The 24,998-nt window shown below is 42.5% G+C and overlaps 1 protein-coding gene and 1 pseudogene across 2 annotated transcripts; both read right to left on the bottom strand.

Annotated features, from left to right (window-relative positions):
- Positions 1-4,343: 4,343 nt before the first annotated feature.
- Positions 4,344-23,219, bottom strand: RPIA (ribose 5-phosphate isomerase A). Its single transcript, XM_081166837.1, has 9 exons — positions 22,954-23,219; positions 20,287-20,347; positions 15,615-15,670; positions 13,577-13,636; positions 12,680-12,744; positions 10,811-10,879; positions 9,590-9,731; positions 8,132-8,231; positions 4,344-5,456 (listed from the first exon to the last, which is right to left on the bottom strand). The coding sequence occupies exons 1-9, from the start codon at positions 23,131-23,133 to the stop codon at positions 5,359-5,361; spliced, it is 831 nt and encodes a 276-aa protein (XP_081022963.1). The 5' UTR covers positions 23,134-23,219; the 3' UTR covers positions 4,344-5,358.
- Positions 19,373-19,883, bottom strand: LOC308571336 (small ribosomal subunit protein eS12 pseudogene; annotated as a pseudogene). The gene has a single exon. The product of its transcript is annotated as a small ribosomal subunit protein eS12 pseudogene (transcript).
- Positions 23,220-24,998: the final 1,779 nt, after the last annotated feature.

Below are 24,998 nucleotides of genomic sequence, written 5' to 3'. Positions count from 1 at the left end.
TCTAAATTGGCCGATGCGGCTACTCCCTTGAGGCCTGTTTAGACTTCTGAAACAAGTCAGGTTGAAACCGTAACCTGTAGAAAATTTGGTTATCTTATTCTCAGTACGGGACAGATGTCACTGGACTTTTTGGCTCTCGCTACTGACTGGATGAGAGAGAGTTCACCACACATTTCAGTTCAGATATAACATTATACTGTTATAGGTTTTTCCGAGATGCAACATTCTGGTGTTTAAGGCTGTTCTTGCAAAGCAACACAAATATCCTTCCATTGCAGGCCAGGCAACCATTTTTATGGCACTATTTTCCCCACTGCTTCAATTGCTAGCTCAGTTCAGCAAAATGGGTAGTAAGATCAGATTTGTGAGTCTTTTACTGTATTGATTACCCTGAAGCCTGCTTAGATGTGATGACAGAGCATTTAAATTTGTTGTTGTTGTTGTTTAGTCATTTAGTCGTGTCCGACTCTGTGTCCCCCTAGACCAGAGCACGCCAGGCACTCCTGTCTTCCACTGCCTCCCGCAGTTTGGTCAAACTCATGTTGGTAGCTTCGAGAACACTATCCCACCATCTCGTCCTCTGTCGCTCCCTTCTCCTTATGCCCTCCATCTTCCCCAACATCAGGGTCTTTTCCAGGGAGTCTTCTCTTCTCATGAGGTGGCCAAAGTATTGGAGTCTCAGCATTTAAATAGGGCTGCCATATTTCAAACAGTCAAAATCCGGACCCAAAAGTTGAGAGTTAAGAGCTTTTTTTGGCAAAGTTGTTCGACCTTTTTTTTTTTTTTTGCCTGAAGTTGTTGAGCTTTTATTGCAAACTCTCAAAAAACTATTTTTAAATTTGCCAAAATCTAGACTTACAACATTGGTTGCCGTACGTCCAGATTTGCTCCAGGACGCTACATGCAGGGCTGAATATCGGACTGATGGCAACCCTAATTTAGTGTCATACTACTTCAGTCATAATTTTTCCCAAAGAATCCTGAGAACTGCAGTTTGTTAAGGGTGCTGTGTGTTGTTAGAAATTTCCCAGAAGCTACAGCATGCACTTATGCATTGACATCATCGTCTTATGTCATGCAACTTCCTGCAAACGTATTCTAATATACAGTAACTTCATTGTGTCAATTAATATTACATATAGATATGCATCTGTAATGTATATACAGTGGTACTTCGGGTTAAGAACTTAATTCGTTCTGGAGGTCCATTCTTAACCTGAAACTGTTCTTAACCTGAAGCACCACTTTAGCTAATGAGGCTTCCTGCTGCTGCTGCGCCGCCAGAGCACAATTTCTGTTCTCATCCTAAAGCAAAGTTCTTAACCTGAGGTACTATTTCTGGGTTAGCGGAGTCTGTAACCTGGAGCGTCTGTAACCTGAAGCGTCTGTAACCCAAGGCACCATTGTACAAGCTGAAGATACTGGTAGGTACTTCATAGTTAATTAAATTTCCTTTTGACAGATTACTGTTTTCATCTTTGAACACAAGGTATGTAACTGGGTATATAATCAAACTAAATTGGGAGTCCCACCCAAAATGTATTTTGCACAAGGCACCACAAAGACTCTCCTCCCTGCAAGAGAGGGGAGTGGTTGTGGCCGGGAGCCGGTCTCCGCCTCAAGCAGGGGGCGTTTGCCCCCTGCCTCCCACTCACCTGGCTGGCGCCCACGCCCTCGGTCAGGCACCCAACCAGGTGCCTTCAGGGGGGCGTGTACAGCAGCCTGAATTGCTACGGCGCCAGCCTCCAGCCCTCACTTTTCTCGTCCTGTCGCGAGTCACCCACCCTCCACTCCCTTAGAGCAGGGTTTCCAGTTTTCTTTTGGCCTTGCTATGGACCTTAGGTTGGTCGCCCTGGTTGTCCGGGGGGCCTGGTAGGAATTTTTCCATTTGGCATTAGGCTTTTTGGTTTTTTCGCCTACCTCGTAGCAATCGTCACAACTTTCGTGGTATTGGTGGGTAGGTTAGGCATTGGAATAATGTGTTGTGGTGTCGAAGGGCTAGGTGTGGCCATCGCCTGCGCCTTCAATTCTTGGGTATTCCGTTAAAGGAATCCGGCGGTCGTGTATTCTGTCCGATGCCTGCTTGGCGGGAGGCCATGGCACGACCCTCGGTGACATCAGGGGGGAGCCTATAGTTGGATTAGCATCAACAGGCTCCACCTACTGGTGAATAAACCCCCGTTTTAGACTCACCCCTCTCTGAGGGGGTGGAGTCAGCTGACGTAATCCAATGCCTAAGCCAATATAATAATAATAATAATAATAATAATAATAATAATAATAATAATAATAATAATAATAATAATTTATTATTTATACCCCGCCCATCTGGCTGGGTTTCCCCAGCCACTCTGGGCGGCTTCCAAAAGAATATTAAAATACTATGATACATCAAACATTAAAAGCTTCCCTAAACAGGGCTGCCTTCAGATGTCTTCTAAAAGTCTGGTAGTTGTTGTTCTCTTTGACATCTGGTGGGAGGGCGTTCCACAGGGAGGGCGCCACTACCGAGAAGGCCCTCTGCCTGGTTCCCTGTAACTTGGCTTCTCGCAGTGAGGGAACCGCCAGAAGGCCCTCGGTGCTGGACCTCAGTGTCCGGGTAGAACGATGGAGGTGGAGACGCTCCTTCAGGTATACTGGACCGAGGCCTTTTCACTGCTGTAATCAATAAAGTTGTGGCCTTTTCTTGCCCATTAACCTTATATCACGTGTCCTTGTGTTTCATTCCATTGCGCGGGGTTCGGGTCCTCGAACCACAACCAAGCGTTGCCACCATTGGCTCTGTGCATTATTATTTCAGTTGCAAAGCAGATGATGAACACCCCCTCCATTCCATACTTTTACATGCCCAATATATTAGAGTAAAACAACAACAACAACAACAACCAGTTTGCCAATCCTTCTTTCATTTGGGGAGGGAGGATGCTGAGCATTACAGTTCACCTTTTAAACTCACTGAAATCACACCACAAATCATGCCTATGGGAATAAAATAAGGATTGCTTCTGCTGGCCTGAAGCTGAGCACATTGCCTTAGGAGGAAGCACCATTTTGTTGTAAAGAAGGATAATATATATATTTTAATGCAAAAATGATGGAATGAGCCCCTGTAACAGGCCTGCCTTTCCTGACTATAAAATGTCCTTTAAAAACAATAGTAGGAGGAGGAGAAGACAGAAATGGTTTTGCAGTGACCAGTGTCAGCTGTGACAGGGCTTGGTATGCTTATGGCAAGGCCTGCTCCCATCACCTGCCACTCTCTGGGCTGGGGTTACTGGGAACCCTGGGCTATGGCATCCTTTTTGGTCCAGTGGTCTAGCTCTGACTGCACTTGAGCCAAACTCAAAATCTAAATGACTTAGATCATGCACAAGGAACATGAGAGAAAGTCAATAAACCAAGGAACTTAGAAAAGAGAGACATAGGAGCATGGATATTTACCTATTCAGGAGAGGGTGGAAGATACAGAAGCTCTTTCCTGAGGGCTCATACTGGCCCATGTACTGGAGCCCCATCACACAAATTATGGTTGGGTAATCAGCCCTGCCCTGTCCTTTGAAGCAGGACACCCAGGCCCCCTACCCAAGACTAGAACATCTGGAGGGCCGCAGGTTGGGGATGCCTGTCCTAGAGTATAGCGCATGAAAGGCCTACTCTTCAACTTTAACAGCATGGTCCCATGCTTGCCAGTTCGGAAGTGAAGCTCATTGACTTCAATGGGGCTTAGTCCCTGGTAAATATGTACCAGGACATGGTGGTTTCTGCAGAAACAACTGATGAAGCCCAGGAGTGCGAAACAAGGCATTATTCTGGAAATCCTTGTCAAGATTCTATGGAACTGTAGTAAGCTCCCATTTGGATTTTATGAACATACAAAGACATACGTGGAACAGAAACTAGCAAATATTTGGACTCTCTGAATGAACTGATCTATTGGGATTTCCATTTACTTTGTTGTACTTTATGTGTTGATTATGTGCAAGAGAAATATTTGATACTGTGATAAATACAGAAGAGCATTGTTTATGTGAATGCACAGCCGGTTACGTTTTGTGGGTTTGTTGAATGTATTTTACGTAACGCTAGGTTTGATGTTGTTTGCCTGAAGCAACCGGGCACAGGATTGGATCCTGTTAAGCGTCAGGATCCAATCTTGCATGATGCCGGTTCACCACTACTGACTGCGTTTCTAAAACAGGATTTTGAAAAACCCATAGCCCTGTCCCCGAATTGTTTCAGGCACCAATTTGGGGCAGATGAGGCACGGGGCAGTTTGACCCAATCTGGGGACCAAAGGGCAGATCAGGAAGGCATTTAAGAACAAACACGAACACACAAATGGCTGGCGTTACAGCTCTTTAATTTCAGTGCCTAAAACAAAAACGACGAGTCGTACATTTCTGACACGGTTATCATGCAAAGCACTTAAGAGATGAGAGACAACAGGTTTTTTGTTTTTAAAAAAGTGCCTTGCTACATTAATACAATCCTTCCAGTAAGGCTCGTTCTTTGGACGTGTTTCGAAGCAGCATTCTGTGAAAATGTCGTCATGCAAAGGGAGGCCCAGGAACTCTTTGAAACTCCAACTGGGCCCAAAATTGTGAAACTGGGCATTAACCCAGTGCACCTTCACCTGTACGGATGGCTAGGCAGCCTCGAATTTCATCCATCCATTATTGGGGAAGTTGGGGGCCTGAAACATTTCCAAAGTATATTATTTTATTATTTCATATTATTTTAAAGGTATGAATTATTTGCGTGGAATGGGCGTCGTGGCTGATCCCATGCCGTACAAATTCCATGGAGGCCAACAGCACAAATTATCAGCAAATTATCTATACTGAGACTAAACATTCCCTGTTAAAAACAGTTATGGTAAAAATCATTGAAAGGCATAAATCAGAGAACTGAAAAAGATTCTAATAAGGCATCTGTGAGTTCCAACTGGGCACAAACCCTTCTGCGTCAATGCATTTTGCGGGGGTGTTTATGCAAATACCACCAAATGCAACTTCTATTTTCTCCCCCCGCTAGACACACTCCAAGCAACCCGATGGTTCAAGTACTGTATAAAATATCCTTTTTGGTACAATGTTTTGTATAAAAACCAAAGTGGAAAAAAAGGTTTAAAATGCTCAAAATGATTGATTTTTTAAAAAAACGTTTACATGAAAAATAGTAAAAAATATAATTTAAAACAACATTCATTTCCAGTATTAGTAAGATCTGCTGGACCTTCGGTTACATTCACCAAGATTGGGACAAACAGGCTTTAAGGCAAGATGTCAAATTGGCACCAAAGTGATAAACTGTATGCAATGGGCTGAAGGCAGAGTAGATTTGGGGGCTGGGTGGCGGTCAGTGGACTGGCTTCTCCCGGACGCTGACAGAACCATCTTCCATGCCAAAGTAAACCCGTTCCGCCATGTCGATAAACAGGCCTGTTTCCACCACCCCTATAACAGAAAAGCAAAATCACGTCTGAATGCAATAGAAGTATTTTTTTTTAAAAAAAAATTATTAGTATTTTCCACACAACAACAACACGAAAGATATCTAAAAATAACAATACACAACACACAAAAATCAACATTCGAAAACTAAAGAAAGCAACAACAACAAAAACAAAAATAAAATAAAAATCCATATCTTACAAGTTAATATTAGAAGCACTAAAACAACAAGATATTGACTTCCACCAATCCCACGGCACCTCCTTTATGTCTCATTGTGTCTTCTTGTTTTCCTTATCATCTCTATCCTAACATCTAGATACAAATCCCTCTTCCTTATCCTTTCAGTTCACAAGGTTATTCCAGACTCAGCCAGATTTCTGTCCTCGAACCTTGACTTTTGAGGTATTCATTTAGGCACTCCCATTCCTTTTTTACTTCACTTTTTGGTTTTTGTCTTATTATGTCTGTCAATTTGGCTAATTCTAAGTATTCTGAGAGCTTACATAGCCACTCCCCCCTAATGGGTAACTGATTCCCTTTCCAATACTTAGCCACCAGGATTCTTGCTGCAGACGTTGCGTATAAGAAAAATTTAGTTTTGCCTTTTGGAATATCAGCATTTAAAATTCCTAAAAGGAATGCCTCTGGCCTTTTACTTATATGATATTCTTAATATTTTCTTTATTTCTTCGTGGATCATGCTCCAAAATTTCCCAATTCTGGGGCATGTCCACCAAATACGGTAGAAGGTTCCTTTTTGTATCTTGCATCTCCAGCACTTATCATTATATGTTTTATTCATTTTTGCAAGCCTTTCTGGTGCCAGGTACCACCTGTGATGCATTTTCATATAGTTCTCTCTTATTAGGTAACATGCTGTAAAATTTATATTTTTTTGTCCATAGTCTTTCCCATTCATTATATTCAATTGGGTGGCCCAGAAGTATTAATAACCACTGAAAATACTGGACTTGTAAGATACAAGTCATAGGTTTGTAATTTCATCCCACTGGGGGCAGAATGAATTTCTGAACTGTGCTATCTTTGGGCCTATATTTAAATTTTTAAAAAATAAAATTAGAGAGAGACCAGAAATGCACGTTTTGCTAAATGTTGGTTTACCATACTGATCCTTTATATCGGTGGTTCTCAAAGGGTGTGGGAGGAGAGGGTGGCAAGCGTGGCAGGAAGATTCAAGAACAACCCAAGGAACATTTAACCAATTCAACAAGTTTGATTTGCCAATCTATTATTGTGGGTGTTTTGTTGAATTGGCCAAAATGACGGCAGATATCAGAGGTCAAACAAATCAAAATTTAATAAAAGAATGGAGTTGCATGAATGAATATATGAAAAACAATGCTCTGGTACAGAAATATTGCTATGTAAAGAACAAAGTTTGTAAGGGGGAAAGGTTACAAATGCTAGTAAAATCAGAATATTTGTCAAATACAATAGAACAACACAACTGTAAAGATAAGTTATAGAATCAAGGTCAAGCAACGATGGAAACAAGTCAGATTTTAACTCACATTTTGAGTTATGTCGAACCAATGGGGGTGGAGTTTGTGTGAGTTGGTGGGATGCTTTGTGTTACTAACATGTACATATGTGTAAACGTTTGTTTCTGTTATTTTGAAGAGATAAAAACTTCAATAAAAATTAATAATAAAAAACAGGAACATTTAAAACATTTCAGTGCAGTATATTGCAGCACAGCGTCGAAATATTTTTTATTATTTGCAGAATATAGATAGATATCTTTTCAAAATGAGGGAATGAGCATCAGGCGGTACTGCGAGCTCACAACTTTTGTTCAGTTTGCATACACACTTAAGGTGCGTATACATACTTAGATACATGTAAGAGGCTCATTCATAATTATATTTTGGGAATGATTTATGTTTTACACTTTCTGGATGACTCGTCTTCATATTATAAAGCAGTCACATTCTATGTTATGAAGCAAGCACTGCTAGGAGCTGCTTCTTTCTGTTTTCCAATGTATTTCCTATCAATAATAATAATAATAATAATAATAATAATAATAATAATAATAATAATAATAAATGGTGTGGCAGGAGCAATTTTTTTTCCTGGAAGTGTGGTCCAGAGAAATAAGTTTGAGAACCACTAATTTATATCATGGTAGAACAATGTTATCAACATGTGCCACTGTCCTACACCTCAAGTTTGTTTTTCCTGTTTCTGTATTTACAAAATATTCGTTTTGAAACTCTTAATAAAGTCACAAAAAGTAAAATAAAATAAATGATGCTACAATATATCTTAACACAGGAGATCTGAGATAACCACATATAGAGCAATCTACACCAATGGCGCCACCTGCTGTCTAACAGTTGCAAATACAGCATTAACGCCTCCACTAGGCTTTCAGTAAAAGAAATATTTCTAAGAATTCATATTTATCACCGTACTAAGACGATGTACAGTCAGGGGCAAAAATAAGTTCCAAAGCACTTAATTCTGTTCTAGTGTTATTCAGGCATTAGGCATATATTTTTCCTCATTTATAAAAAAGAGGACTGGACTCTCTAATTAATAACTTTTTAGAATTTTTAGTTCCACAGTTGTACAGCTGTTAATACGCCAGCTACAAGGGAATTTTTTTAAAAAACCCTCATGAGATATGCTTCTGTCGCAAGACTACCTACCTGGTATCATCTTGATTGCCACATTCGCTTCACGCCAATTATGGATTTTATCAAATTTCCAGTCCAATAAGAAGTTCCCATTGTCAGTCACGACAGGGCCCTAGCAGCGAAGAGAATAGGTAGAGACTCGTTTTTTAAGAAACAAAAATCAAAACGGGTGAAACAGAAACAAAACAAACCCCAACTTCCAAGTGAAAACTTAAGCACTATAGAACAGAATCATCATATATGGAATTATGGACTGCTGGACTGAAAGAAGAAAAGTCACCATATTCACATGTGATAACGACTCCCTAATTTAATGCAAATCAAAGCACAAATGGGGGCGAATGTGTGTTATACTGTATACCCCTGGATGAATACTGCAGAACAGATTCAACAGTGTAATGATATCTAGAATTGGACGATGTCATAACATAATGTTTGAGGATTGGGAAAGATTGTGGAAGAGAGGGGTCAAGTTCACTGCATGTACAATGTTAAAGGAAAATACAATGAAAATGATATATAGATGGTATTTGACTCCTGTTAAATTAGCAAAGATTTATCATAACTGTGATAATCTATGTTGGAACTGTAAAGAAAAAGAAGGAACTTTTTATCACATGTATGTGGTGGACCTGCCCCAAGGTGAAAGACTTTTGGGAAAAGATTTATAATGAATTGAAAAAAAATGTTGCAATATACATTTATAAAGAAACCAGAGGCCTTTCTTCTTGGAATAACAGGTTTGGAATTGCCCAAGAAAGGTGTTAAATTATTTTTGTATGCCACAACTGCTGCTCGAATTTTACTAGCTAAGAAGTGAAAAACGCAAGAAGTACCAACTGTGGAAGAATGGCAGATGAAGGTGATGGACTTTTTGGAGCTAGCCGACCTGACCGGAAGAGTCTGCGACCAGAACGAGGAGGAGTACCAGGAAGAATGGACGAAATTTAATATTTAGTTAAATACATTAAGTTGAATTAAATTGGAAAAAGCTTGCAATTACCAGTTAGGCTTAGGATTTAAATAAGTAATGTGATGAATTATTATGTTTAATGCTGAATTGGGGAAAAAGAGTGATGTTAAGTGATTAAGTTAAGATTATCTTAAGAACTTTGATTTGGGAAACCATTAAAATGATATGCATTGAAATTCAACTAGGGGGATACGAGGAAGTCACTTAACAATGTTAAGAAGATTAGTTTCAATAAGGTTATGATTTATGTTTGTCTGTTTATTTGTTAGTGTGTTTTTAATTTTGTGAAAATCAGCAAAAATTTTGAAGAAAAAAAATTAGAATTGGACGATGAAAGATACTCAGTAAAGCATATTGCAAGCACAGTATTACCTATAGGGCGATACTGTCTCAAGCAATCCTACAAGTTGATCAAAGAGAAAAATCATACAGGCCCAAGCTGAAATAAATTCTATACCTTCTAGAAGGCGCATTTTTGCCCAGAAATCAAAACTTACCGCTTTATTCACAGCCATCCTCAGCTCAGCAACGCCCCCAAACCTCTTGGCCAGAGCTCTGGAAATTGGAACATAGGCCATTGGGATGACTTCAATAGGAATACCTTTCTTCCACTGCTCTCCCAGGCTTTCAGACTTTTTCCTACAGGGACATTGTTTAAAAGCAAAACCGGAATTAACACACTGTACAAATGCACACTTCTTTTGTAGATGGTTGCAACAAGAAAGAGTTTCCTGAGAAGAGGGGCTGATTGATGAACCACTCTGGGAATTTAGTTACAGATAGGTAGCCGTGTTGGTCTGCCATAGTCAAAATAAAAAAATTCCTTCCAGTAGCACCTTAAAGACCAACTAAGTTAGTTCTTGGTATGAGCTTTCGTGTGCATGCACACTTCATTCCAAGAGCTAACTTAGTTGGTCTTTAAGGTGCTACTGGAAGGAATTTTTTTATTTTCACTCTGGGAATTGTAGCTCTGCGAGGGGAATAGGGCTCTCTCTACAACTCTCAGTGCTCTTCTATGCAGACCTGGCAAAAATGACAGAAAGACCAAGAGAAAAAGACAACAGAGACTTTGAAAAAGATTGGGAACCATTCATATTATATTTGCAGAAACAAAGAAAGGCAATAGACTTGATGGCAGGATTTAAATAAACATTCACATTATTAGCATCAGGAAACGTTTAGAAGATAGTGAAATAAGAGGATGTAGTTAACTTTATTTCTATGTTCATAGGTTTGATGTTATGTTATTAATAACCTTTTCTGTTGAGAGATAGCAAAGCGGATGAAAAGCTTCTTTGAAAGCACGTCAAAGTGCAAGTAGATAAATAGGAACCGCTCTGGCGGGAGGGTAAACGGCGTTTCCGTGCGCTGCTCTGGTTCGCCAGAAGCGGCTTAGTCATGCTGGCCACATGACCCGGAGGCTGTACGCCGGGTCCCTTGGCCAATAAAGCGAGATGAGCGCCGCAACCCCAGAGTCGTCTGCGACTGGACCTAATGGTCAGGGGTCCCTTTACCTTTACCTATACAAAAGGGTAGGCGTCACAACACTAACATCCCCGATTCCAATATGTTACCGAATGGGCCTTATTGATAAACTTTCAGGAGGTCTTCTCCTGCAATATGCAATGGTCGATTGAGTGAGATAGTCTTTCAGGCATGTTAGGACTGAATACAGCTCCCTCTCTCTTCTGGAAAAAACACCAAACAGCATATTTTACCTATAATCAGCAATGACAATGAAGCTTTTCGCATAGCCAGCGACTATCTTCTCCTGCGTCAGGCAGCCTCTGGAGGAGGAAAGAGAGCAGAACACAAACCCTGTTACCCAGACCGATCAGAAATCAACTAAGGATTTAGCAACTGACGGCTTAGGAAGGAAATCTATCTATAGAATCTTGGAGCCCTGGATATCAACGCAGCTATTTATTCCAGGCTGGTCAGCTTAGGACAGGGGTCAGCAACTTTTTCAGCAGGGGGCCGGTCCACTGTACCTCAGACCCTGTGGGGGGCCGGTCTATATTTTGGAGGGGAAATTGAACAAATTCCTATGCCCCACAAATAACCCAGAGATGCATTTTAAATCAAAGGACACATTCTACTCATGTAAAAACACGCTGATTCCTGGACCGTCCGCGGGCTGGATTTAGAAGGCGACTGGGCCGGGGCCGGCCCCCGGGCCTTAGTTTGCCTACCCATGGCTTAGGACAACTGGGGCCCTGCCCCATCGCAAAATTCCCGCAAATATAACCCCCACCCCGCCAAGAAAACCATACTATTTCCTGCTCTCCCTAAGCACTCCCTAGCCTTCCATTATAACTGCTGTAGCCATTTCTGTCAATCAGCTCCTTCCACTGCTCAGCCAACCCCCGTCTCACCAGAGTGGTGCATCTCCCACTTGGACTACTGCAATGCGCTCTACGTGGGGCTACCTTTGAAGGTGACCCGGAAACTGCAATTAATCCAGAATGCGGCAGCTAGACTGGTGACTGGGAGCGGCCGCCGAGACCATATAGCACCAGTCTTGAAAGACCTACACTGGCTCCCAGTACGTTTCCGAGCACAATTCAAAGTGTTGGTGCTGACCTTTAAAGCCCTAAATGACCTTGGTCTTATATACCTGAAGGAGCGTCTCCACCCCCATCATTCTACCCGGACACTGAGGTCCAGCTCCAAGGGCCTTCTGGCGGTTCCCTCACTGCGAGAAGTGCAGCTACAGGGAACCAGGCAGAGGGCCTTCTCGGTAGTGGCGCCCGCCCTGTGGAACGCCCTCCCATCAGATGTCAAAGAGATAAACAACTACCTGACATTCAGAAGACATCTTAAGGCAGCCCTGTTTAGGGAAGCTTTTAATGTGTGACATCTTAAGTTTATTTTTGGTCTTGGTGGAAGCAGCCCAGAGTGGCTGGGGAAACCCAGCCAGATGGGCGGGGTACAAATAACAATTTATTTATTTATTTATTTATTTATTTATTTATTTATTTATTTATTATTATTATTATTATTATTATTATTATTATTATCATCATCATCATCATCATCATAATCATCATAATCACCATCATCATCCCAGGCCAAAACTATTGCTGTGGCCTGAAGGTCTCTCTCACTCACCTCCAGGCAGAAAAACACATTCCCATAGCAAACACCAGGGCACACACACACACCCGGCATTTTTGCTGTTTGTTCATTCATTTTTTAAATCTCCACCTGCATCTGTATAGACAATCCAGCCAATCTGGGCATAGAAATTAGCAGGCATCCTAAATAAACACTCCCAAAATGTCTGGGACCCCAAGGCCTTGGCAATTTGGCAAGCCGATTAGAATTACTTTTCTGTTCTGGGAATGCCCAGCCCTGCTTCTGTGAAAATCAGCCTCCTGCAGTTTTCTAGCAACTGGTATTCTAGTGTTTCCGTTTTCTGAAAAGCAGGCCTAGAAAAATAAAAGCTGGAGGGGAATGATTGCTTTCCATAGCCTTGCCTGGTCACCAGTCTACCAGCTATAGGGTCCACCAGCTTCCAATGAGCTTTCCACCCTTGTTCTGAGTACTTTCATCTGCAAGTAAAATAATTAGGCATTATTTCTTACCCTCCTCCTTTGATAAGATTGAGGTCCAAGTCAACTTCATCGGCACCATCAATGGCAACATTCAACTTCAGGAAAGAAAAGAGATTTTTAAAAAATATGATTTTTATTAATTTTTCTGTTTTCCAATTTCAGATCAACATTTTACATCCTTAAGAAATCAACGACTTCCCTTCTCGTTCCATGGTTCATTTTGCATATCTTATATCTCTGCATGTTTTACAAAAACTATACCAATCGGTTTTCCATCCATCCAAAATTATTTACACTGTTGAATTTATCTTAACGCTGCCAGCATTTTCAGGTGTACACAACTTCCCCCCATATATTCAATAAATGTTTTCCAATCTTCTTTGAACGTACCGTATTTTTCGCTCTATAGGACGCACTTTTTCCCCTCCAAAAATGAAGGGGAAGTTCCTGCCGGGCTCTGCGGGCTTGCGGAAAGCTGCCTGCAGCCCGAAGCCCGGGGAGTGCGGCGCTGTGCACCCCGGGCTTCGGGCAGCTCTCCGCAAGCCTGCGGAGCCCGGCGGGAATTCCACCGTTGTATCATCTGCAATTATTAGAACCATTAGAATCATTTATACAGTGGAAACCTTGGTTCTCAAACGGCTTAGTTGAAGAACAAATCGGCTCCCAGATGCCGAAAACGCAGAATTAAGTGTTCCGGTTTTCGATCTTTTTTGAAAGCTAAACGTCCAACGCAGCTTCCGTTTGAGTGCAGGAAGCTCCTGCAGCCAATCGGAAGCTGCGCCTTGGTTTTTGAACAGTTTCGGGAGTCAAACAGAGTTCCGGAATGGATTAAGTTTGAGAACCAAGGTTCCACTGTACTGAGAAAACTAGTGTTGCATGGGAACCAAACAGTTGCTGAAGAGCACAAGTAAAACCCAAATCTTTTACCTCAGGGTGTCGATCCAAGTCACTTATGGTTAAGCCGTTCTGCAGAATCAACTGACGTGCCTAAACGGAAAGTAAAAGGCAAAATTGTTTCCCAGAGTTTATAGGGGAGAAATCAGAGTCATTTCGACATGTTTATTAGCAGCGGTAATACAAATTAGTGGTTAAGAAACTGCACTATAATGGAGTGAATGTTAATCTTTCAGGAGCATGCTATTTTGATCCAACGAAAGCGGGTTTTCAACCAAGAAAAGACTCATTTCTCCCACAATGAGGGAGTGTTAAAGCCTTTGCACACTCAAGTTCTCATCTTCATTAACAAGCCAGGCAGATATAAAATCCATCGTCTTCTGTAAGAGGTTGGAATGGCCCTCTCAGAATCAACATGGAATCTCTGGTGTCAAACAGCACAAACTTAATAGCAGAGCACATGCGTTACATGCAAAAGGCCCCAAATTTAATCTGCTGTAACTTTGCCTGAAACCCTGGAGGGATGCTGCCGAACCAGTGCAGGCAATACTGATCTAGACAGACTAATGGTCTGACTTGGAACACCCATTTAATATTTCAACAGACTATGAAAGATACTCGCATTAAAAACGTTGCACAAGGTTCACACCAATACAACTGAACGACGGCTGCAATCCTAAGCCTGTTTACTTATTAGGTGTGGCCTGACGCCCTCTGCAAGCAAGATCATATTCCATGAGGATTTGAAAAGGCTGGGATTTCTTAAAATGATTTGCTGGACTCTGATATTAACGCACTGTGGCATGTATACCTGTAACGCTGAATACCAGCAGTACATTTTGAGTGATATAAGTAACAGTTGATGCTCCTATGAGCACATCTTTTTTGACAGCTATGCTATATTTAACAAAAGCAACATGGGCACCACCTAACCCAGGCATGGCCAAACTTGGCCCTCCAGCTGTTTTGGGACTACAACTCCCATCATCCCTAGCTAACAGGACCAGTGGTCAGGGATGATGGGAGTTGTAGTCCCAAAAAATATCTGGAGGGTGTAGGGTTCTACCTGTTGCTTCTAGTAACTCCAGCCCCAGGAAACACTCTTGTAAAATCAAGGCCTAAAGCAGTTGAAAGATATTTTTACAGGCCACCTTTCCCAGTAAGAAATTGCTTAATATTGTTGGAGAACCACATATTGTCAATTGATTCTTACAACTACAGCCATATACCCCACAAACCAAGAAAGCCTTCTCTGTACTAGAGACTCAGCCACATTTCAAAACTGACTTTTCCAGTGTTTAGCCACCTTGCAGGTCTCACCCGTCAGATTACCTGTTTCAACAGGATAACAAAGCATGTAAATGCATGCTAGATCTTCTGAATGAATAGATATTTACTCAAACCCCACCTTCCAGTCCCAAAAGGAACACCTAAGGTGGCCATTCAAACATCCTACTCACACATGGAAATGAACATTATTGTGGGAATGAACATTAAAGAACATTATTATGTTGCCCAACTGAATGTAGCCGTACTGCACCAACGGTCTAATGATTTGGAAATTCAGACTCCAGGCACGAAGGCAATTCGGTGTTAGTTGCTAGGAAACAAAGAGTTGCTAGGCTGTGACCTCAGGTGAGTTCAACACACAGTTCAAAAATGGACAGGGTTGCAGGTAGCACTTGCTGTCATGTTCAGAGCTCTAATCTCGGGAGGAGCATTAAGAAAACAATGAATGGAAAAAAGAAACAAGGCAAATTAGCAATGCCTTTCCAGTGTGCTGCCTTGAAGACTTACAAGTACAACTCGCTGTTGGAAGAGAGTTTCCCCATGGTTGAGACACCACAAGGGGTATTATTAACACCTCTGTGGTGGCATATAGATTTTCTTAAGGAAGTCAGAAGTGGAGTCCTAATGGGATAGGGGTCCACACGAGATCAGTTCAGAAAGCTAGTCTACAAATAACCTTAATTTAGCTGCTTACATACTGGAAAACAGCCTCGTAGCTGTTGAGTGGCTGATCCAAGATCTGGCTCTTTAAAAAATGGAGATGTCAAGGGGGAGATTTTACCTGGAAAGACGAAGGTATACAGACTATGTTGAGATCCTCTTGCTTCACTCTCTCAGCTGTGGGGGAGAAACTGCTTTGTTAAATACATACTCAGACCAGAAAGAGTCATGCACCCATATTAAAATATTCCTGCTTAAACTAGTTTATTCATTTATTTATTTTTCAGTTACAATCGCACCGTGGTTTTCGAACAGCTTAGATCTCGAACGTTTTGGTTCCCAAATGCCGCAAACCCAGAAGTGACTGTTCTGGTTTGCAAGCTATTTTTGGAACGTTTTGGAAGTCGAACGTACTTCTGGAACGGATTCCGTTCAACTTCCAAGGTATGACTATATTGTGCTTCATTCCGCTTGCAAAAGGAAACAGGAAGGAAATGCCCATTGCTGGTGCAGTTTACGGTTTCTGCTGAATGGAGAAAAATTACCACTTTCAATCTCTGTCATTTCTGTGCAGCAAATGAAGCAAAAGGTATGTCCAGTTAGCAGCACATTAGCAGTCAGCTAATTATCCGTGTCATTTCTGCGCAGCAAATGAAGCAAAAGCTAATGCCGCAAAATTTACTGAACATACCAGCTTTTACAGCTCCTACCTCGAAAAAACTGCAAGCTGCAACCTTACAAGTTCAGAAAAGACTCTTCAAACTACTTGCTACAGATTGAGGAAACCATCTTGAAGGTGTTACAACTGATGGAGGATAGCCGTTAACAAATAAGAAAATTTATGTCCATTCTGGTTAGCAGCTATCATGGAATAGCTAGCATTGCTGTCCTTCTGAAGATGGCCCTTTTCTCATCCATGAGCTTTGTCATTTGGTGTTAACATTCATCACTACTCAGCTAAAGCAAAGGTTGGGACTCTTCCAACCAGGGCTACTGGGGAACAGCACTCCCAAGGACAAAACAAAACAAAAGAGCACCCAAATTTCAAGGCCACATACTCTTCCCTGTCCCACATACATGTTATACAGTGGTACCTCGGGTTAAGTACTTAATTCGTTCCGGAGGTCTGTTCTTAACCTGAAACTGTTCTTAACCTGAAGCACCACTTTAGCTAATGAGGCTTCCTGCTGCTGCCGCGCCGCCAGAGCACAATTTCTGTTCTCATCCTGAAGCAAAGTTCTTAACCTGAGGTAATATTTCTGGGTTAGCGGAGTCTGTAACCTGAAGCGTATGTAACCTGATGTACTACTGTACATCCATTTGAACTTGAGAGAAGTTCTGGAGATATTTCTGCCAATCAGCGCTCTGTCCTGCTCAGCCAATCCCAATCCAGAGGTATTGCTTTATTTCATGGAACTGAGGAACTGGACCTGTCTGAGGAGGCTTCTCCCATGCATAAAGGTAAAGGGACCCCTGACCGTTAGGTCCAGTCGCGGACGACTCTGGGGTTGCGGCACTCATCTCGCTTTACTGGCCGAGGGAGCCGGCGTACAGCTTCCGGGTCATGTGGCCTGCATGACTAAGCTGCTTCTAGCAAACCAGAGCAGTGCATGGAAACACCGTTTACCTTCCCACCAGAGCGGTACCTATTTATCTACTTGCACTGGCGTGCTTTCAAACTGCTAGGTTGGCAGGCGTTGGGACCGAGCAACAGGAGCTCACCCCGTTAAGGGGATTTGAACCGCCGACCTTCTGAGCGGCAAGTCCTAGGCTCTGTGGTTTAACCCACAGTGCCACCCGTGTCCCTGTGCATCATGCATGCTTGGGCAGAAAAGCCATGTACCACTTTAATTAGGGCTGCTGGCTATTTAGATCCCAATTGTGCAGGTTCCTGCTCCCTTCCTGTTGTCATGAGGGCAATACAAGGTCACTGCATTCATTGGTGGGGATGAGACTGCAACATTTTGAGCCCTCCAGCCTCTCAGAATCGTATTTAAGTATACCTTCCTGAAGAAGAAACCAGAGGCCTTTCTCCTGGGCATTGTCGGCCAATTGGTGCCAAAGAAAGACAGGACTTTTTTTATGTATGCTACTACAGCAGCAAGAATTCTCATCGCAAAGTATTGGAAGACACAGGATCTACCCACTCTGGAAGAATGGCAGATGAAGGTGATAGACTATATGGGACTGGCCGAAATGACTGGCAGAATCCGAGACCAGGGGAAAGAGATGGCGGAAGAAGATCGGAAGAAATTCAAAATTTATCTTAAGAAATATTGTAAAATTAATGAATGCTAAAATGTTTAGGTTATAGAAAAAAGGGGACTACAGCTGTAAAAGATTAAGTAAAAGAAAAGAATAAGGGAAAATTAGATAAAATCAAGGGGGAGGATTTACTGAAACAAATTTGGAAATTGGGATGCAGAAAGGGGAGGTATGGGGAAGTCGGTGAAGTAAGGTTTAAGAAAAAAGGATTTGAAATTATACATGTTTGTTTATGTGTTTGTTTGTCTGTATTGTGCATTGTTTGTGTTTATATAAATTGTGAAAAACCAATAAAAAATTTATTTTTTAAAAAAACAGAATCGTACATCTGTTCCAAGCATGCCTTGCAGGCTACGTATCTCTAGCTCTTAGCATGTTCCAGTAACCAGAGAAACATGAGGAAGCGTACCATATCACAAGATTAAACTGGCTTCTCTCCAGGAGCACAACATAGAGGCCTCAGCAGACCACACAGAGATTTGATTCAAGTCACAACCATGCAACTTGCAGCTTGGCAACTGCTTCACATGAAAACGCTACAATAACCGTGCTAAAGAGGGGAGTGGGCTGTTATCACGTGAAACTGTAGCTCGATGCACCTTTGAAATTAGATTCTGAATAACTTTTCAAGATGGTGGTCAGAGAAAACTTCAGAAAGTTTAACATAATCATCCTGGAATCTTATCCGTAGTTGAGACCTTAATCCTTTGCACTTATTGGTCCTTAAGTGGGCCAATTCCCTATACCGGATCGAGTGTTAAAAACAATACAGAATTAAATATTAAAAACTTCCCTAAACAGGGCTGCCTTCAGATATCTTTTAAAAATAGGAAAGCTGCTTATTTCCTTGACATCTGATGAGAGGGCGTTCCACAGGGCGGGCACTACTACCGAGAAGGCCCTCTGTCTGATTCCCTGTAACCTCATTTTTCAGAATGAGGGAACTGCCAGAAGGCCCTTAGCGCTGAATCTCAGTGTCCAGCTGAATGGTGTGGGTGGAGACGCTCCTTCAGGTATACTGGAACGAGGCCATTTAGGGCTTTAAAGGTCAGCACCAACACTTTGAATTGTGCTCGGAAACGTACTGGGAGCCAAGGCAGATCTCTCAGGACCAGTATTATATGGTCTCGGTGGCCGCTCCCAGTCACCAGTCTAGCTGCCACGTTCTGGATTAGTTGTAGTTTCCGGGTCACCTTCAAAGGTAGCCCCACGTAGAGTGCATTGCAGTAGTCCAAGCAGGAGCTAACTAGAGCATGCACCACACTGGCAAGACAGTCCGCGGGCAGGTAGGGTCTCAGCCTGCGTACCAAATGGAGCTGGTAGACAGCCGCCCTGGACACAGAATTAACCTGCGCCTCCATTGACAGCTGTGAGTCCAAAATGACTCCCAGCCTGTGCACCGGGTCCTTCAGGGGCACAGTTACCCCATTCAGGACCAGGGAGTTCCCCAAACCTGCCCGTCCCCTGTCCCCCAAAACAGTACTTTTGTCTTGTCAGGATTCAATCTAAATCTGTTAGCTGCCATCCATCCTCCAACCGCCTCTGGGCACTCACACAGGACTTTCACAGGTTCTGATTTAAAAGAGAGGTAGAGCTGGGTGTCCTCCCCCCCCCCCGGCGCAAATATATTTTATTGGTTCATTTCTTGCACTTGAAGTACTCTTCGATGACATCTTTGGCCTGAGATTCCTTGCCATAGTCTTTGACAACGACACAACTGCAGCCCACAACTTTACGGGGTTTTCCTTCTCTGTCGGTCTTGCAGAGACCTACCCATTCACTCAGCTTCTTGTTGTCATGTTGTCATCAACCTTTATCAGGTTGATTTGATGTTCAGCACAAAGTGCTTCAACCAATTTGACATACATGGGCTCGTCACAATTGGATGCAAGAACACAAAGGTGGGCTTGGCGTTTGTCTAAGGCTTTGGCAGCTTCACGAATTCCACGGGCTAAGCCATCGTGGATAAGTGCGGTCTTCAGCACTTCTTGAAGGGCGGTGTTGACATCCATTAGACCTCCAGCAGCAATGCCTTCCTCGGCCATGGTTGGTGGTGACTCTCCCGCCCGGGGGGTGGCTCTCAGCTTCCATGAACCGATGGTGAAAAGCAGCTAGGTGTCCTTTTAAGTGTGTTTGTGGTAGTGGAGTTATTGGTTTATTTTATTATGTATTTTGTGCTCTTATTTTGTGTTTTTGTGTTGTGATCTTCAGAGGAAGGGCGGTATACAAATTTAATAAATAACTCAAGCCTCTGGAGATCAGCAGACTGAAGAAAACTGTGCTACACACATGAAAACCACAAAGTAACTGTATGTTTTGGGCCTACATGTGTTGGATTTAATCCATGGAGTCACTGTACAAAGATTACGTCCAAGATAGAGATATCTCAGCCCTTGGCCTGACACAGACTCCACACACTGGGCTGGCTGTTTGGCAAGCAGAACCAGGTACACTTGTTTAGAACAGACTCTAGATGTTTAAATAAGTGAAACATGATTTCTGACAAAAATAATAGCGGAAATGCATACCCAATTTCTGCACAGCGTGAACAATTGTAGACCCACTTCCAATTCCGAGGACTTGATTATTCTAAAGGAAAAAGACAGAAATATTTTGTTCTCATTTAGTCTACTTAGAAACCACATGGCTTGAGTTTACTGGAGAGTATTTAGCATATGCAAAAAGTGGCAACTTCTAGAATACTTGATAATCTATGGCACAGGTGTGGACCCTGTACCCTTCCAGGTACAGTTGGACTCACAACTCCCACCAAACTGAGTAGCAGGGCCATGTACAGAGTTCCAGAGGTTCCTAATCCTTGAACCACGGTATTAGTTTTAAGGAGGCAGAAAGACATCCCATGTAAGATAAGGTAAAGGTAAAGGGACCCCTGACCATTAGGTCCAGTCGTGACCGACTCTGGGGTTGCGGCGCTCATCTCGCTTTATTGGCCGAGGGAGCATGTGGCCAGCATGACTAAGCCGCTTCTGGCAAACCAGAGCAGCGCACGGAAACGCCGTTTACCTTCCTGCCGGAGCGGTACCTATTTATCTACTTGCACTTTTGGGTGTGCTTTCGAACTGCTAGGTTGGCAGGAGCAAGGACCGAGTAACAGGAGCTCACCCCGTCGCAGGGATTCGAACCGCCGACCTTCTGATCAGCAAGCCCTAGGCTCTGTGGTTTAACCCACAGCGCCAGCCGCGTCCCTTCCCCTGTAAGATAGGGCCCAGTAAAATAAGACATGCTTTGATTTAAAAGCTAAAAAGCACGCTTCCGTGTTAAAAACTAAGCAGATGGAAAAAAGTATGAGGTCACATTTATTAATTTCCTTACATTAAAAACTAACACGTACAGTTAAATGCTGTACTTCACCATTTTATTTAATACAGAATTCTGCTACTTGTCTGATGACTGTCTGTATGGTATAGATTTTGAATTTCCTGTTTCAAGTGTGTATTTAACAACATTATGAAATACCTGAAAGAGTAACCCATGAAGTTTGGCGGGACTTAGCAAACATGCATTGCAAAAGTTCCTAGCTGTGAACAAACAAATCTTATGAGTGCTTTTCTACTTTAGGTCCAAGCCAAACATACAATTCCTGGGATATTAACAAGACTGAGATCAAGCAAATGCCCTCAGTCACTGCATCCTTTTAAAAGCACCTTCTAAAACATTTGTTTACACAGATGCTTAGAAAGCCGAGGTGCGTTTTAATCCTTTTCAGCATTTTAACCTTTGTACTCTTTAAAGCGTGGTTGTGGATTTTTCTCAGTTTTCTGGCTGCATCTTTTCATAAACCACTTGGAGGGTTTTGTCTGCTTGATTCATTTGTTCCAATAACAGAATCAGAGAATTGTAGAGTTGGAAGGGACCCCCCACTGTCATCTAGCCCAACCCCCTGCAAGGCAGGAATCTTTTTGCCCAACGTGGGGCAAAGAGGAGAATTATTAGTTAAGATAATTACAGTGGTACCTCAGGTTAAGTACTTAATTCGTTCCGGAGGTCTGTACTTAACCTGAAACTGTTCTTAACCTGAAGCACCACTTTACCTAATGGGGCCTCCTGCTGCTGCCATGCCGCCGGAGCATGATTTCCGTTCTCATCCTGAAGCAAAGTTCTTAACCTGAGGTACTATTTGTGGGTTAGCGGAGTCTGTAACCTGAAGCGTATGTAACCCGGGATACCACTGTGTGTGTGTGTGTGTATATATACACACACACACACACACACACACACACATATATATACACAGTACAGTGTGTGTGTGTATATATATAAACAATTCTATAAGATATATATATCTATATATATATAGTACAGTGTGTGTGCATATATATATAAACAATTCTATAAGATAGACAGATATATATACAGTACAGTGTGTGTACATATATATATATAAACAATTCTATAAGATACACACACACACACACACACACACAGTAGTGTGTGTGCATATATATATATAAACAATTTTATAAGATTTTATATATATATATATATATATATATATATATACATATATATACATATACACACAGTACAGTGTGTGTGCATATATATATAAACAATTCTATAAGCTATATATACAGTACAGTATATATGAAAAAACAATTCTATAGGATGAATATATATATACAGTACTGTATATATCTAAAAACAATTCTATAGGATGAAATTCTATGAATTCTTGGGTGAAACTTTTGAGCGTGCATCTCTCTCTCTCTCTATATATATATATATGTGTGTGTGTGTGTGTGTGTATTTATATATGCATACATGTGTGTGTGTGTGTGTATTATTTATATATATACATACACACACACACACACACACACAGTACAGTATACATCTAAAAACAATTCTATAGGATGAAATTCTATGAATTCTTGGGTGAAACTTTTGAGCGTGCATATCTCTCTCTCTAGATATATGTGTGTGTGGATTTATATATGCATACATGTGCGTGTGTGTATATTATACACACACACACACACACACACACTTCGCAGTAGTCCTACAACCGCTGTCCTCCAAAACCCCAGCCGAGGCAATGTGCACGAGATCCACACCCCCAACACTTGAGACGGGATCCTTCATTTCTGGCGGAAGCAGACGCGCCCGGCTCCCGCAGCCTGCTGTTAACCTCGGGAACTTTGCCAAAAGCCAAAGCGAAAAGGAGGTTTCCCCACCTGCACGTGGTTGTTCACCGCAGCCCAGGCGGCCAGCTTCTTCGCCTCCTCCGTCATCGCGCTGCTTTTGCCGCTAATGCTTTGGCTGCTGCAACGCGGGGCGCGCCTGTGCGCGTGCCTCGTCCCCTCCGCCACAAGCCTCCGGCAGAGAAGGGCGGCGCGCTGCCCCCGGCTCCGCATTGCCTGCCCTCCTCCGCCCCCTTTCAGCTCCGCCTGCCTCGGCCCGCCGCCGGCCCCATGGAAGCCACCTCGGGGCTGGCTGCTGCTGCTCCGCGGCTGAGGGAAGCCGGCCTCTCCCTCCTCACCTGAGCGTTCTCGCCACCCCGCGGCCGCATGGGGCTTGTAGTGCCGCCGCCAGGCGGAGAGCCTGATCCAGGCGGCCGGGGAACTACAGGACCCACAATGCACCCCGGCGCGCCAGGGCCTCATGTGAAGGACGGGAGAACAGCCTGCTAGTCCAGTAGTCTGTCCTTGCAGTGGCTGAACATATGTTATGTTATGTTATGTTATGTTATGTTATGTTATGTTATGTTATGTTATGTTATGTTATGTTATGTTATGTTATGTTATGTTATGTCTTAATTTAATTTAAAGTTCTATAACGCCTTTCATTCCCGCCCATAATGTTTATTAAGTTTCTTACAAATATAACACAAACTAAAAAAAAACCAACAAGGAAAAAATAGAAAGAGAAATAAAACAAATAGCAACAAAAGATATAACAACAAATACAATACAAACTAATAATTAATTAAACTTCCAACCTTATGAACATATTACTTGACTTCCTCCAGTCCCTCCCATCTGAATTTCCTTGTAACTAAATGTAGCAGTTTTCCAATATCATTTTTCAAAAACAAAATTCCAATTATATATACCGCCTTTCATTACGCTGACAACTTTGCACCTCCTGGCAATAGCAAAATAGCAACACGGTGGGGTGGGGTGGGGCTTGACAGTTTAGCCTTGATCCTAAAAATACCCCTCCCATGACAACGCCCGCATGATTCAGACTTGCTAGATGGAAGTTTTGTGCTGGTTATTCAGGGGTTTTTTTTTAAAAAAAAATTTGTTTTACTTTATTTGTTATTTATTATTTTACATCTCGGGGCAGTTTTCCAACGGAACTTCCTTATACAAAGGCTGTTCCTATATAATGTCCAGTAGCACCTTAGAAACCAACTAAGTTTGTTCTTGGTATGAGCTTTCATGTGCATGCACACTTCTGAATTCCTAGCAGCTAAGCAACTTTAGGGATGCGGGTGGCGCTGTGGGTTGTTCTAGGACCAATCAGACTGCTGCATCCTTGATCCTATTGTTCTCGGACCAATCAGACTGCTGCATTCTTGATCCTATTGTTCTCGGACCAATCAGACTGCTGCATTCTTGATCCTATTGTTCTCGGACCAATCAGACTGCTGCATTCTTGATCCTATTGTTCTAGGACCAATCAGACTGCTGCATTATTGATCCTCTTGTTGTAGGACCAATCAGACTGCTGCATTCTTGATCCTATTGTTGTATGACCTATCAGACTGCTGCATTCTTGATCTTATTGTTCTAGGACCAATCAGACTGCTGCATTCTTGATCCTCTTGTTGTAGGACCAATCAGACTGCTGCATTCTTGATCCTATTGTTGTAGGACCAATCAGACTGCTGCATTTTGGATCCTATTCAACTCAGTACATAACACGCAGGGAGTTCCAAAGTGTAGGCCACCACCGCACTGTGCATTCAGGAGTCCCCAAAGTCTCATTCTACCTAGCCTAATTATAAAACAGGGCAGTTAATTTTTAATTTTTGCTGCTGGGATTAATGTTCATGTAATGTAGCACATCATCATTGTTATTATTTACAGTATTATATATTCTCAGCTGCTGCCTTGGGCGCGTGCGAAAGAAGCCTTCAGATTCCACAAGGCACATTCGCGATGCTTTTCCCCTTTGCAATAACCAGCATGGCTAAGCGCTCTTTTGCTGCGGCCCCTTTAAGACGCGAACTCCCTTGACGCCCTGGGGCACTGGGGAGCGTGGTCCACATTCA

The sequence above is a fragment of the Podarcis bocagei genome (assembly GCF_964188305.1).
Source record: "Podarcis bocagei genome assembly, chromosome: 13".
In the NCBI taxonomy this organism is placed as follows: Eukaryota; Metazoa; Chordata; class Lepidosauria; order Squamata; family Lacertidae; genus Podarcis; species Podarcis bocagei.
This window is presented reverse-complemented; position numbering and strand designations above follow the sequence as displayed.